At 42.0% G+C, this 15,469-nt stretch overlaps 1 protein-coding gene across 1 annotated transcript in view; it reads left to right on the forward strand.

Moving 5' to 3' along the window:
* Positions 1 to 1,934: 1,934 nt before the first annotated feature.
* Positions 1,935 to 15,469, forward strand: part of LOC138737392 (zinc finger protein 318-like) — a 75,530-nt gene continuing 61,995 nt past the window's right edge. The window contains exons 1-4 of the mRNA XM_069888139.1: positions 1,935 to 1,951; positions 2,377 to 2,447; positions 3,061 to 3,302; positions 4,739 to 4,872. Of these exons, the coding sequence (XP_069744240.1) occupies positions 1,935 to 1,951; positions 2,377 to 2,447; positions 3,061 to 3,302; positions 4,739 to 4,872 (464 nt within the window). The remainder of the gene's footprint in view (positions 1,952 to 2,376; positions 2,448 to 3,060; positions 3,303 to 4,738; positions 4,873 to 15,469) is intronic.

A 15,469-nucleotide genomic window follows, 5' to 3' on the forward strand; every position in this document is an offset into this window, starting at 1 on the left:
TGGGGTTTGGGAACTGGTGTACAGTTGCGACCTTCTTGGGTGCTGGAGTGGCTCCATCTGCCGAGGTGGTATGGCCCAGAAACTGCAGGGACTGTTGACCAAACTGGCACTTGGGCACATTGACCACGAGGCCGAACTCTGCCAGGCGGTGAACAGTGCCTGGAGATGAACCTTGTGCTCATTGTGGTTCCGACTGGCTATGAGGATGTTGTCGAGATAGATAAACATGAAGTCCAAGTCTCTGCCAACCGCATCCATCAGGCATTGGAATGTCTGGGCCGCATTTTTGAGGCCTAAGGGCATCCGCAGGAACTCAAAGAGGCCGAATGGCATGACGACCACGGTCTTGCTGATGTTGTCGGGGTGGACCGGGATTTGGTGGTAACCCTGTACAAGGTCGACCTTTGAGAAAACCCGGGCGCCGTGCAAGTTGGCCGTGAAGTCCTGTATGTGCAGGATGGGGTATCGATCTGGCAAGGTCACATCATTGAGGCGACGGTAGTCCCCACATGGGTGCCAACCCCTGGAAACCTTGGGGACCATGTGGTGGGGGGAGGCCCAAGGGCTATCCGATCTGCATACAAACCCCAGCTTCTGCAGTCGGGAGAACTCCTTCTTTGCCAGTTGCAGCTTCTCGGGGGGCAACCGCCTGGCTTTGGCATGAAGGGGGAGCCTTGGGTCGAGATGTGGTGGCAGACTCCATGTTGGGGCATGTCGGAAATAAACTGTGGCTGCAGGATGGAGGGGAACTCGTTGAGCATGCGAGAATACTCATCTTTGGGGACACTGATGGAAGCTATCCCTGGGCCGCATGTGTCTGTGGCATTGAGGCGGACGGATTGGAAGGTGCAGGTATTTACTAACCTCTTGCCTTTGATGTCCACCAACAGGCTGTGCACCCAGAGGAAATTGGCCCCCAACAGCGCTGTCCCCACTGAGGCCAGCATGAACCTCCAGCGGAACGTATCCTTGCCAAACTGGATCTGTGCACTACGTATGCCGAATGTCTTGATGGAGGTCCAGTGGCTGCCCATAGGTTTGGGCCCCATGCGCGGGTGCGGGTCTCGAGGGCGATCGGGGGGGGGGGGGTGCACGCTCAGTTCGGCTCCGGTGTCTACCAAGAAATGTCAGCCACTGGACTTGTCAGTCACATGCAGGAGGCTGTTCGTGTGGCCAGCCGTCGCAGCCATTAACGGCGGCTGGCCGGACCGGGTCTCTGGCTGGCCCATCTTTGAATTCTGGCCGCAGCTAATACTGGTATACCTTTGTGTGGCCCCAGGAATAAACTAAGAGGCTTGTTGTCTGTGATCAGAGTGAACTTTTTTCCTTAAACATATCGGTGGAATTTTTTTTTACACCAAAAATTATTGCCAATCTTTCTTTTTCTAGTTGGGCATACTTGAGTTCACTTGTGGTTAATGTTGGCGAAGCATATGCTACTGGTTGCTCACCTTTTTCTGAGATTTGGGATAGTACCGCTTCTAGTCCCACTGGTGAAGCATCCATGGCCAGTGTAACTTCTTTACTAGGGACACAGTGGATCAGCACCTTATTTGTTGAAGTTAGTATTTCCTTTAGTTGATCGACTGTGTTTTTAGTTTCTGTGTTCCAATACCATGTTTGATCTTTATGAGCAAATGGTTCAGCGGGCTGCATAGTGTAAACATATTAGGGATATGTTTTTGGTAGTGATTAACAAGTCCTAGGAAGGACAGTAATTCCTATTTGTTGGTTGGGTATGGGGTCTTGCGAACTGCTTCTTTTCCTGCTGGATTCATTCGCACCCCCTCATTGTCGATTGTAAACCCAAGGTATGTTACTGAGGGGCGCTTGAGGACACATTTGTCCTTTCGTAATCGTATATTGTAGCCTGTTGTAGTCTGGTTAAAACCTTTTCAAGGTTTTATAAGTGTTCACTGTCATTTCAGCCCGTGATGACGATATCATCAAGGTAACACCCAACTGAGAGTCCATATAGTAATTTGTCCATTGTTGCTTGAAAAAAAAAAATCGGTGAATAGTCCCAGATGGGGATTGATTGTCACATATTCCTTTGATTTTTTTTTTGTCCAATTCTATCTTTTGATATGTTTGTGACAAATCTGGTTTTGTCTCGGGGAATGTGTTGTACCCAGTTTCTTCCATGGGTATCTACGATGTAGAGAGAGTGTTTTTGTTGCTGTTGTTTGTATTGTACTTCGACCGTGTTTTTTCCAAACACTTTGATTCTGTCTCCTGTAACAGATCTTAAGAGTTATTTCAGTTGTTTTTAATCAGGAGGCATGGTAGCAAGCATTTCTTTACATGTAACGGCATTAGGGACACCTCTGTCCCGATGTCTAACTCCATCTTCAGGGAGTGTCCGTTTATTTTTAGCTGTATAAAGATTGCTGTGTTTCCTCCATTTATTCCTCGGATGTGTAATATCTCAGGAGTTGAAATTTCAGGTCAGCCATTGGGCTGTTATCATCATAATTGCTAGGTTGCCTCTCTCTCTTTGTTTTGACTTTAGCTGCCTGTTTATTTGCAGGCCACCTGCGCTTTAGGAGTGGACATTTAGCTTTGATATGTCCTTCTGTTTTGCAATGGTTGCATTTAGAATTTTTGAAGAAACAGTTTTCTGGTTGGTGGTTGTATTTGCCACAATGAAAGCATTGTGTTACAAGATCAAACCTGCAGCCACAAAGAAGGCATATCACACAGGGGTAAAGACGAACAATTACTTTATTAACAAAAAATTCACCTTCAAACTTTAATTCAAAAATCCCCCCCTTTTATAACAATGCCCACTGGTTGCTATGCAAATTTCTATAACAGTGTAAAACTGATAAATTCCCCATCTTAAATACAACATATGTAATTAAAGTCTACGTTATATTTCCAACCAGCCCACAGAAAAGCTTAGACACAAAACAAACACAAAACACACAACTCACAAAACTTCGATTTCAACTGAAGCAAAGATCATAAACAAAATTCAGTTTGTTTGGTAAACTGAAGCCAAAAGATCTTTGAGAGAGAAAGAGCACAAAATTCGAAGTTGTCTTATGTTCCTTGCAGAGAGAGGAACAACTGGCTTGGTCCGGATCCTTATGGCTGCCCTTGGAATGTTCATCCTTTTTGAAAACCCAACATTCTCAACTGTCCTCCAGAACATGACTCCTGCTCTGGGGCTCCTTCCGCTCCACAGCACCAACCAGTGGTGGTTTATCATCCAAGTCCGGAAATTTTTAGATCATTTTCTCCACATGCTGTCCATCTCCCACTCACTCAGCAGTCCACCTTCACCTTCCCTCTCTAAGGCAAACTGTCACTTTTTAACATAAAACCAAACACATAGGCCAATACACAACACAGAACTCTGTAACAATTGTTTGTGGAGAAACCTCCCGACCAGTAGGTCTGCTTGACTCAAATACAAGTTTTTATCTGTCATTTCAGATCTGTATGCAATTTGTAACATAACACCTCTGTCCCGATGTCTAACTCCATCTTCATTCCTAATAATCTTTGTCTTGCTTGGCAATTTGCCAGTTCCATCACTAATCTGTTTCGCAGTGCTTGATTTAGAAACTCCTCAAAATGTCAGTGCTCCACCAGTTCGCACAACAATGCCAGGTACTCACTCACTTACCTTCATCTTTTGGCAGAAAATTCGTTGGGATTGTTAAGTAGTTGTTTTCTACCTTTCTTTTGTTTTCTTTCTCATGGTTGCTGCGTGGTGTATGTATAGGGTTCGTTTCGTTCCTCATTGCCACTGTTGTGCATGCACTCACATAACTAAGACTCGGAGATGTGATGCTTTCTCATCCTTTACTTCTATTAGACTAACCTGGCTACTGAAACACAGGGTTATAGATGATGGAAGAGTGACATCATGACATGAGCATCAGGGTGAGCTTATCCCCAACACTAATCATAGAGACTCTGACCAAGGAAACACAATATCTACCCTTCCAAGCTAAATCAAAATGTTCTTCTTTTCATTTTGCACACCAAGGGCATTGCAATGCTCAGTATTTATTGCTCATCCAATTTCTCTTGATAAAATGGTGGTGAGCACCCTTTTTGACTCATTGCAGCCACCCTTCAAGTGACGCCCGTAGATAGTTCCAAGATTTAGAGCAGAGGTTCTCAACCATTTTCTTTCCACTTTCCACTCATACCACTTTAAGCATTCCCTATATGTCATAGGTTCTCTGTGATTAGTCAGGGATTGCTTAGGGTGGTCTGTGGGTGGAAAGAAAAAGGTTGAAAACCCCTGTTTTAATCATGGGCTCATTATGTGCACGGTTTCAGAACTCCAAAGGAAATGGGCCAAGGATCATTTTTCTCAAGCCAAATATTTCAGTAATAATTGGGTCTAGGGCAGTGATTCTCAATCTTCCCTTCCCACCCACATCCCACCTTAAGCAAACCCTTACTCATCACAGAGCTCCGATGGCCTAGATGGAAAGAAAAAGGTTGAGAACAGCTGTCTTTGGCTAGTTTAAGGTCAAGAGAGAGGTGGTTCTGGGTCTCAATGTGAAGTCGAGCCTGATGGGAGACGAAACCGATTACTGAAAAAGACGAGATTGCAGGTCCTTGACGAAGATGGGACATCAACAGCGAGTGATGCCCATGTGGCAGAGAGCGCTGTACATGGCCAATGTTGCTCCGAGACCCTCCCCGTCCAGGGCCGCAGGGCCTGAAGCCGGACTCCCTGCACTGCGCCACCTCCAGGGCGGGGGCGGGATAGAGCGGACATGCGCAGTCGGGACCGTCCGCCCGCGTTGGCCAGGCCCAGGGATCTGTGGAGAAGTGGCTCCATTTTGGTCAAGCATCATCGAGGCCGTTGTTCGCCTCCTCGCCGTTTGACTCGAAGTCGAGCTCGTAGGTTTCTTGTGTTTTTCTTGGCCCTCAATATCGCTTCATCCCGTCGCAGCTTCACCGCTTCCTTCGGTGCGCAGTCGGGAGTCGCGGGGGCTGCGTCTCCCTCCCGTCCGTCGCTCGGTCGCCCGCCTCCGTGCTCGCGCCTCGTCACGCGCAGCCGCGATCGAGGCCCCGACCGTTTGCCCCACGAACCTCGCTCGGGGGCTTCAACTGGAAACTCCGTGGGGGGCGCGCGCGCGCCCAGCTCCTCCCCCCCCCCCCGCGCGTGCACGCGCGACCCCTTGTCGCTCTCCGCCCCGTGTGGCTGCGCGCGCGCGCGCCCCCCCCCCCCAACCGTGTGTCTGGTCACTCGGGCCAAGCTCGGCCTTTCTCTCGGTATGAAGCACGACTGGGACTGGGGGAGGGGGGAGGGGGGAGGGCTGGCAGCAGCCACGGCAATGAGGGGGGGGGAAGGGCTGGCAGCAGTCACGGCAATGAGGGGGGGGGAAGGGCTGGCAGCAGCCACGGCAATGAGGGGGGGGGAAGGGCTGGCAGCAGGCACGGCAATGAGGGGGGGTGGTGGGGAGGGCTGGCAGCAGCCACGGCAATGACCAGGAAGTGTGGGGGGGGGGGGGGGGTTGTAGTGAGAGCAGGTCAAACTCCTCTCCAGCCTGTCAACAATGTTCATCAAGGTACGAGCACAATATGTACCTTGATCTTTGTTTCATAAAGCGCGCCGTTCGACCTGCTGAGTTTCTACAGTATTGTGCTGTTACTTCATCCACAGTGACTGCAGATTTTGGTGTCTTCCCTCCAGAGGAGTACTGCCACAGGGGTGATTGCGGAGGAAAAATTAGGATTCTCTCTCAGCAACCCGTCAAGTGTTTATTCACTTGGCTTTGTTTTCCATCTGTCAAACAGATGGGACCTGAATGTGGGTTTGACCGCCTTTAAGTCCAGCGGCCACCTCCCCTCCGCCCAACTCTGGCAGCACCACCACTGGATGGATTATATGCAGCTGACAGGTGGGCTATGATGGCTTTTGACTTTGTTTTCATGTTTACCAAGAGCATGCCAGATGGGAAATCCATTGGAAACTTTATAGTCTCATGTTTTTTTATCCGAATCATACAGCATTTCATTTGAGGCAACCAACATGCCCATCGAAGTTGCTCTCTAAAGCATTGTCAAGATCCAGATGCAGGAGCAAAGAACACTTGCAGTGTGCATAAGACGACGAAATCTGGTGTGCACTTACTGTATGGTTTTTGTAAAAACAATGCTGGAGAAACTCAGGAGGTCAAACCGTGTACTTTCTATAGCAAAACTAAAGGGACATAACTAATATTTCAGACTTGAGCCCCTCGTTAAGGTATGTCAAAATGGTCGGGGGAGGAGCACGGTCCAAAAGGCAGGAAGATGAGGGAGGGAGAGTACACCACTAAACAGGAGGAGGAGGGTTGGCTCTTTTTAAAATACTTTTTATGGAATTTAACATAAACTTACCTACAAAATTTTAAGGAAAACATAAGTCATCTCATACATACAAATGCAAAAAAAGGATGGAACTACTTTAGGCAGAGAAACAAGTTATTGAATGAATCCCATATTGCTAAATTAATCCAAATAAAAATTGATAAAAAGAAAAATCAAACCCTAAAAACTTAATCTAATCTACCCCCTCTCATCAAGTTAACTTTTGTAAAAGAAAAGGGAAATTATGGATTGGATAGTGACCTCCAGACATCAGACAGAGAATCTCTGGAGCATTCAAAATTCTGCCAATCATGTGTTCTATGAATGGACCCCACATCTTTAAAAATTGAAACTTTCTATCTTTAATGTTGTATCTAATTTTCTCCCCAAGCTTAAATAGCACATTACATCATATAACCACTGTGTATAAGTAGTACCCCCTCCATTAATCTTCGTCCGCAAAGCCAAGCCAAAGAGAAAGATAAGTAGGTGAAGAGTCATCATTCCATTTCAGTATAAAATTGCTTGTCTGGCTATCAGTGTGGGACTAAAACTCTCTTGAGTTGCAGACTGAGGTATATCTGGCTCACATGAAAAACCAAACAGAGCAATTAACAGACATGGTTCTATTTTGATCTTAAAAATTGCTGATAAAGTTTGAAAAATGTCTTTCCAAAATTTTTCTAAATTTGTATGCTCCTAAAACATATGGATCAGTGAGTCATCAAGAATTATATACTTATATAGTGGATCAATATCTGCATATAAATAAGATAATTTAAGTTTGGACATCTGTGTTCTATGTACCACCTTAAATTGTAATAAGCAATGCCTTACACAGAATGAAGAATCATTAATCAAGCTAAGAGTAGAGTACCAACCTTCATCTGAAAATGTTATGTTCAAATCTTGTTCCCAATCATTCTTAATTCCAGCTATTGAGGCTGATCTTAAATCCAATAAATATAAGATATTAATGCACCATGAAGAAAAAGGTTAGTTAAAAAAATGAACCAAGAATATTAGTATTTGAGATTTGAGGAAAATCAGAAAGCTTGGACTGAACAAAATGTCTCACGTAAATATCTAAACAAAATATCTTTTAGAAAGATGGGGATGGCTCTGTGAACGGAGAGGGAAAGGTGGAGAGCTGGAGAAAAGGAGACAGAAGGATAGGGAAAGGAGGAAGAACAGAGAGTAGGCTAGCAAAGGCCAGAGAAGTTGATTGTTAATACCATCTGGTTGGAGAGTTCCCACATGGCAAATTTAGTGTTGTTCCTCCAATTTATGATGGTCTTGCAACAATTCGAGGCCAGGGAGAGATGTTTTACTCCACTCTGTGGTTTTTGTTGTGTTGAATAAATAGACTAAGCATACTGGCTGAGTCACAGGTTTTAAACTCTGATGACTTGCACAAATGGAGTAATTGAGGTGTGGGCAGGACAGAATTGTAGGATCGGTACTTTACATTCCTGTAATTTGTCTAATAAGATTACTATCAATAATTCCATAGCTGCTGCATACTGAAGCCTCACAACCTTAAACCTCTACTCCAGTGGTTCTCAACCTTTTTATTTCCACTCACATACCACTTTTAAGTATTCCATATGCCATAGGTGCTCTTTGATTAGTAAAGGATTTCTTAAGGTGGTATGTGGGTAGAAAGAAAAAGTTTCATAATCACTGTTTTAATTGTACCTAATAGACTAGTTATATGTACGGTTTCAGAACTCCAAAGGAAATGGGTCAATGACAATTTTTCTCAAGCAAAATATTTCAGTAACAATTGTTAAGAGCCCAGAGGACCCCAAAACCCAGCAGCAACAGATATTCACCGAGACAAATGGTTACTTAAACAGAAGTTGCTTTTAATTATCTTTAAACATGAAAATATAATCAAACTTTAACTTATCACTATTGACTTACTGAACCTAACTTAACCCCCTTCTAATTCTAAGCACATGTGTATGTAATTTGTGTGCAAGTTCAGAAAAGTTCTTTGGTTCACAGTCCAATCTCACGTCTCATTCCTCCGAGTTCACTGGTTGCAGGCATTCTTATACTGTGCACAGAATTTAACATTTATGAAGTTCACCAGGCTTTGGTGCTTGAAAGGTAAATGGTTACCGCTAAGGAAGGTACTTGTCGGTTTCAGAGAGAGAGAGATTTGTTGTTCCAGGACATCCACAACTGATGTACTTCCATCAGCCACTCCAGTTTCTTGCTGACGAAACATGCTCCTTCAGGGTTCTCCAGATGATAACCTCTTTCTTTCAGGTCATCACAGAGTTCCTTTTTGTTTCGCTTATTCCAAGTGAAACATTATACAGCATGATGAACCACAAGGGCTTTGACCAGGCCATCTTCCAAATGGGCTTGCCAGCTTGCCCTGTTCCAGTCCCAGCTACTTCTGCTGGCTGTAACACTGTGCAAGTGATCTCTCTCTCTCTCTCTCTCTCTGAGAAAGTCTGTTTGACTCTCTGCTTGCAAAACCACATGACCCTCTAACAACAGCAAGCTCTCCAGACAGCAGCGGCTCCAACGTGCTCTTTCACCTGTTGCCTTTTGCAATCAACAATCCATTAGTGAAGTCTCTTGCGCACTCTTCAAAGCTCTCGCAAAAGCTGTGTAGCAGATATGTCTAGCATGGGCAGAGCTCCAGTATTACAAATAAGATCTGTTTTAAAGTGTTTGTATGTGACCTCTAACAAACCTTTCCCAATTTATCTCCCAAAAACATATCTATATACTCTGTCACACAATTAGGTCTCGAGCCGTGATTCTCAACTTTCCCTTCCCACTCACATACTACTTTAAGCAATCCCTTACTAATCACAGAGCTCTGATGGCATGGGGATTATTTAAAGTGTTAAGTGAGTGGAAAGTTAAAGGTTGAGAACCACTCTTCTACTCAATGGTTGATCAGCTCTGGAAATACAATAATAATCTTTTAAAAGCTGGATGGGAACAGAATGGATTGGCTGTGTTACAGCCGAGACCAGCAGCAGTAGAAATTCACCAACACAATGATATCTACAAAACAGTAATTTTTATTAATAATATAAAATCTTACTTAACTCCAAACTTAACCCCACTATATACAAATGTGTAACATACACACACAATTGCAATTCAGGCATATTTATGAAGAGATGATTTTAAAGTTCAGTGTCAGAAATGATTTATGTTGAAACTTAAGAGTCTTTAAAACTGCTGTTCAAAGGTTCTCAAATTCACAAATTTGCTTTCAAACAAATGACTTTCCATAAATTTCCCCTCTCTTGCATGGAGGTTTCAGAACTTATGTTTCACGTGATGATTTCATAAACCCAGGAAAGGGTTAAATGAAGTAACAATTAAAAATGATTACAGTGGCACTGCTCTCACTTGATCAGGAGAAGCAGTTGGGTGGCCATTTTTTTCCTAAAGCCACATTGATTCTGTGTCTCTTCCCTGTCAAAGGGAGAAAGCTTAACAGTACCTGACTTATTGACAGTACTTTACTGCCTTGCTGACTTCAGGTGAAACTGGTGCAAAATTAAAATGCCTTCCTTCTGTCCTAATCACATGACATCACTGCTGGCTTCCGTTTAATTTCTCTAAAAGCTTGAATCATGGTAGATGGCCTCCTACTTGTTTATAGATTATACAGGTGCCTCTCTCTGAGTGTTAGAAGTTACAATTTTTCCACAAATTGAGGAGCAGATGCTTCTGGGCCTGTCTGCCCAGATAACAGACAGATGGTTTTCTTGTGTACACAGGTCTTTCACTGAATAAACGTCATTGTCTTTAGTTTCAATGGAAAATCGCTTCTGATTTTTATGGTTGCTTGTACAGCTTCAACTAAACAATGAATTTGAGACATCATCTCTCAAAATGGGTCTCTGTGTGTCCCTGACCACCCACAATGTCTTTTCTAAGAAATATAAATATATATATATATATAATTTTAACCTTAAGATTAATAATAGCACAATTCCATCACAATTGAAGGCTTCATTCCACACAATTCTGATAATTTAGTCACCATGTCATTGTGCTTTCTTTAATATTTAACAGATTTTAAAAAGCAATTCCAGCAATTCATTTCTTGTTTATTTGGCCTCACCAATGTCTTGTACAACTTCACAATAACATCCCAACTCCTGTACTCAATACTTTGATTTACGAAGGCCAATATGGCAAAAGCTCTCTTCACAACCCTATCCACCTGTGAAGCCACTTTCAGGGAATTATGTATCTCTATTCCCATACCCCCCTGATCTACTGCACTCTTCAGTGCCCTACCATTTACCATTGTGTGTCCTTTCTTGGTTTGTCTTTTCAAAATGCAACACCTCACACATGTCTGCATTAAATTCCATCTGCCATTTCTCAGCCCATTTTTTCAGCTGGTCCAGATCCCTCTGCAACCTTCTTCGCTGTCCACCATGCCTCCAATCTTGGTGTCATTTGCAAACTTGCTGATCCAATTTACCACATTGTCATCCATATCATTGAATCAGATGACAAACAACAATGGTCCCAGCGCTGATCCCTGAGGCACCCCACTAGTCACAGGCCTCCAGTCTGAGAAGCAATTGTCCACCACCACTCTCTGACTTCTCCCATCCAGCCATTGTCGAATTCAGTTCACTTCTTCTCCCTGAATACCTAGCATCTCAACCTTCATGATTAACCTCCCGTGCGGGACCTTTTCAGAGGCCTTACTGAAGTCCATGTAGGCAACATCCACAATCTTTTTTTCATCAATTTTCCTGATAACCTCCTCAAAAGACTTAAATGTTTATTTAACCATTTGCATTGGTTTACATAGGAGTGGAAAATTTACATTTCATGTTTTTTGTCAACAATCCACTAAATCCATCAAGAAGCACAAAAACTGCAGATATAGACAACATTATTGTCCTGTAATAAAACAGAAATGCAATATTAATAAAATTGCCTTTAGTCTGCCAAAAAGCAAAGTTGGACTCAGACCAGAAATGTCCGTAATTTGTCTTTACCTCCTATGGATGCTGCATGGCCTGCTGAGTTCCTCCAGCATTTCTGTTTTTACTGCAATCACAGCATCTGCAGCCATTTGTGTTTCACTCTGAGACTGACAATTTCTGTTTATATTAAATGTTCAAAGGTTCCTTTTATTGTCAAGTAATAATACTTTAAAAATGCAATGTACATGATGTACTTCAATTTTTGGATCCTTACGGCAGGCAAAAAGTCTCCATGAGCATTGCCAGGTGCCCCTAACAACAGGAAAGAAAGAACCAAAAGAAAGTCCTTTCACAGTGTCTGGGTTCGCTTCCAGTGCTCCCGCAGCCAGTTCAAAACATTGGCAAGCTGAGCTCCAAATCCAAACCTCTGATATGATCAGGAAACCTTCAGTGCTCATGGCTCTTTGGGAATCCTTCTTGCCCGCAACACCGTCTCAAATCATGGTTCTGACATGTGGTTCTCAAGAGCCAGTCTCCAATGGCCTGCAGCTGTGTTGGTCCTTCAAACGCAAGTTGTCAACAGTCTTTGAGTCCTTTAGTCGCTGAGTCCCTCGCTAGTCTGCTGCCATGGTCAACGATCTATAGGGTCATCTCCGATGCTTCTTGGTTAGGGTTTTTGTGCCCTGCGCTGGTCTGCTGCTCTCCCAAAGTCTGCAACCCCTCATCATATGCTGCCCAGCACAAGCGATGTCATCTTGTGCATGGACCCTGTGGTTGCAGGATTTTTTAACAAAACACTCTCAGCTCCTTTAATAGACCATTTAAAGTCTATGGAATTGTCAAATATCATAGTTACTTCCCCATCTATCTCTTCTCTCATTTCCCATGGCAACCTGGGGAATATCACATCCGGACCAAGGGACTTGTCAATCTTGATGTTTTTTAGAAGATCCGACACTTGCTGTTCCTTATTCTCCACATTGTCCAGCACTCAGGCCTGTTCAATTTTGACCTCACTCTTGTAAATACTGAAGCAAAATATTCATTTAGGACCTCCCAACCTCCTTGGCCTCCAGGTACCTGTTGCCTCCTTTATTCTTTAGTGGTCCTGCTTTCATTCTGATCATTCTTCTGTTCTTAACATGCGCATAGAATGTCTTGCAATTCTCCTTTTCCTGCATGCCAAGGCCTTGTGCCCATTCAAGCTCTCCTATGTCCTTAAGCTCCTTCCTGGCTATCATATATTTCTCCTGAGCCCTTCCTGTTTCCTGCTTCCTTTATCTAACATATGCTTCCTTTTTCTTGACCAGTTGCCTCACCTATTTTGTCAACCATGATTTCCTTTTCCCAATGGTACAAACCTATCCTGAACCCAGCACAAGTAGTCCCTAATCTTCCTCCACATTACTTCTGTGCTTTCACTCTTGAGCATCTGTTTCCAATTTACTCTTGTTAGTTCCAACCTCATCCCTTCATAATTAGCTTTTCCTCAATTAAGCACTTTATCATTCTGTCTTGTTGGCCAGTCCACATACTATGTTAGGAATACTTCTTGAACACACCTGACAAACTTGCAGTCATGAGGTGCTAGTCAATATTAGGGAAGTTGAAGTCACCCATATGTTCGCCCTGTATTTCCCGTACCCAGCACAGTGATTGCTCCCTTCCTATTTCTGACTTCCACCACACCAACTCAATGGACACTCCTTCTGCAGCATCTTCCCTTTCTATAGCAATGATTCTGTTCTTGACCAGTAATGCTACTCTTTCCCGCCCCCCCCCCCACCTTTTCTACCTACCATCCTGTTCCTTTTAAAACACCTAAACCCTGGTACCTGCACCAGCCAAGTCTCTGTAACGGCCACAACATTGTTCTTCCACATATTCATCCATGCCCTAAATTCATTGCCTTTATTCATAATACTCTTTTTTTTAAAAATTTTTTAATTTTCACACTATAAACCACATTGATCAAGATACATACATTTTCCTTTTCAAATATATACAGTGTCGTTTTCACCCAAATCTCCCTACCTCCCCTCCCATTCATTTAAAGTTCAGAATATAAGATACATTAAACCCGTCAAACAATGTTCTCACTCAATAAAAACAAACAAGAATTTCCACTGAGTCAATTCTTTTCATTCCCTTCTCTTTCTGTCATTTTAGGTGGTAGATGTCCCCGGTAGGTTTTCTCTATTGTGTTTCATGTATGGCTCCCATATTTGTTCAAATATTGTAATATTATTTCTTAAATTATATGTTATTTTTTCTAATGGAATACATTTATTCATTTCTATATACCATTGTTGTATTCTCAAGTTATCTTCTAATTTCCAGGCAGACATAATACATTTTTTTGCTACAGCTAGGGCTATCCTAACAAATCTTTTTTGTGCACCATCCAAATCAAGTCCAAATTCTTTGTTTTTTATGTTACTTAGGAGGAAGATCTCTGGGTTTTTTGGTATATTGCTTTTTGTGATTTTATTTAATGTCTGATTTAGATCTTCCCAAAGTTTTTTCACCTTCTCACATGTCCAAATTGCATGAATTGTTGTTCCCATTTCCTTTTTACAGCGAAAACATCTGTCAGATACTGTTGGGTCCCATTTATTTAACTTTTGAGGTGTAATATATAGCCTGTGTATCCAGTTATATTGTATTATACGCAACCTCGTATTTATTGTATTTCTCATAGTTCCTGAGCATAACTTCTCCCATGTTTCCTTCTTTATTTTTATGTTTAGATCTTGTTCCCATTTTTGTTTAGTTTTACTATTTGTTTCCTCGTTCTCCTTTTCTTGTAGTTTAATATACATGTTTGTAATAAATTTTTTGATTATCATTGTGTCTGTAATCACATATTCAAAATTACTTCCCTCTGGTAACCTCAGACTGCTTCCCAATTTGTCCTTCAAGTAGGATTTCAGTTGGGAGTATGCCAACACTGTATCGTGAGTTATATTTATCCTTCATTTGTTCAAAGGATAATAAATTATTTCCTGAAAAGCAATTTTCTACTCTTTTGATCCCTTTTTTCTCCCATTCTCTAAAGGAAAAATTATCTATTGTAAAAGGGATTAGCTGATTTTGCGTCAGTATTAGTTTTGGTAGTTGGTAATTTGTTTTATTCCTTTCTACATGAATCTTCTTCCAAATATTGAGCAGATGATGTAATACTGGAGAATTCCTACGTTGTACCAATTTTTCATCCCATTTATATAATATATATATATGTTCGGGTATCTTTTCCCCTATTTTATCTAGTTCTAATCTAATCCAATCTGGCTTTTCCCTTGTTTGATAAAAATCTGATAGGTATCTAATTGTGCGGCTCTATAATTTTAAAGTTTGGCAGTTGTAAGCCTCCTTGTTTATACCATTCTGTTAATTTATCTAGTGCTATCCCCTTTCCATAAAAATTTCCTTATTATTTTCTTTAACTCCTTGAAGAATTTCTCCGTCAAGTGTATTGGCAATGCCTGAAATAGGTATTGTATCCTTGGGAAAATGTTCATTTTAATACAGTTTATCCTTCCTATTAGTGTTAGTGGTAAGTCTTTTCAATGGTCTAAGTCGTCCTGTAATTTTTTCATTAGTGGATAATAATTGAATTTATATAGATGGCCGAGGTTTTTATTTATTTGTATACCTAGGTATCATACTGATTACATTTGCCTTCTGAATGGTGATTCTTTCTTAAATTTTAAGAAATCCACATTATTCATTGGCATTGCTTCACTTTTATTAGCGTTAATCTTGTATCCAAACACTTCTCCATATTCCTTCAATTTCTTATGTAATTCTTTTAATTATATTTCTGGTTCTGTTAAGTATACTATAACGTCATCTGCAAATAAATTGATTTTATATTCCTTGTCTTTTATTTTTATCCCTTTTATTTTATTTTCTGTTCTTATCAGTTCTGCTAGTGGTTCTATGGCTAACACGAACAATAAGGGCGATAGTGGGCATCCCTGCCTTGTTGATCTGCTTAAGTTAAATTGTTTTGATATATATCCATTTACTGTCACTTTCGCCAATGGCCCCTTATATAATGCTTTAATCCAATTAATATATTTGTCTGGTAAACTGAATTTTTGTAGTACTTTGAATAAATAATTCCATTCTACTCTGTCAAAAGCCTTCTCTGCGTCTAAAGCAACAGCTACTGTTGGAGCTTTATTTCCTTCTGCATGAATTAA

The sequence above is a fragment of the Narcine bancroftii genome, chromosome 6 (genome assembly GCF_036971445.1).
Source record: "Narcine bancroftii isolate sNarBan1 chromosome 6, sNarBan1.hap1, whole genome shotgun sequence".
NCBI classification, from domain to species: domain Eukaryota; kingdom Metazoa; phylum Chordata; class Chondrichthyes; order Torpediniformes; family Narcinidae; genus Narcine; species Narcine bancroftii.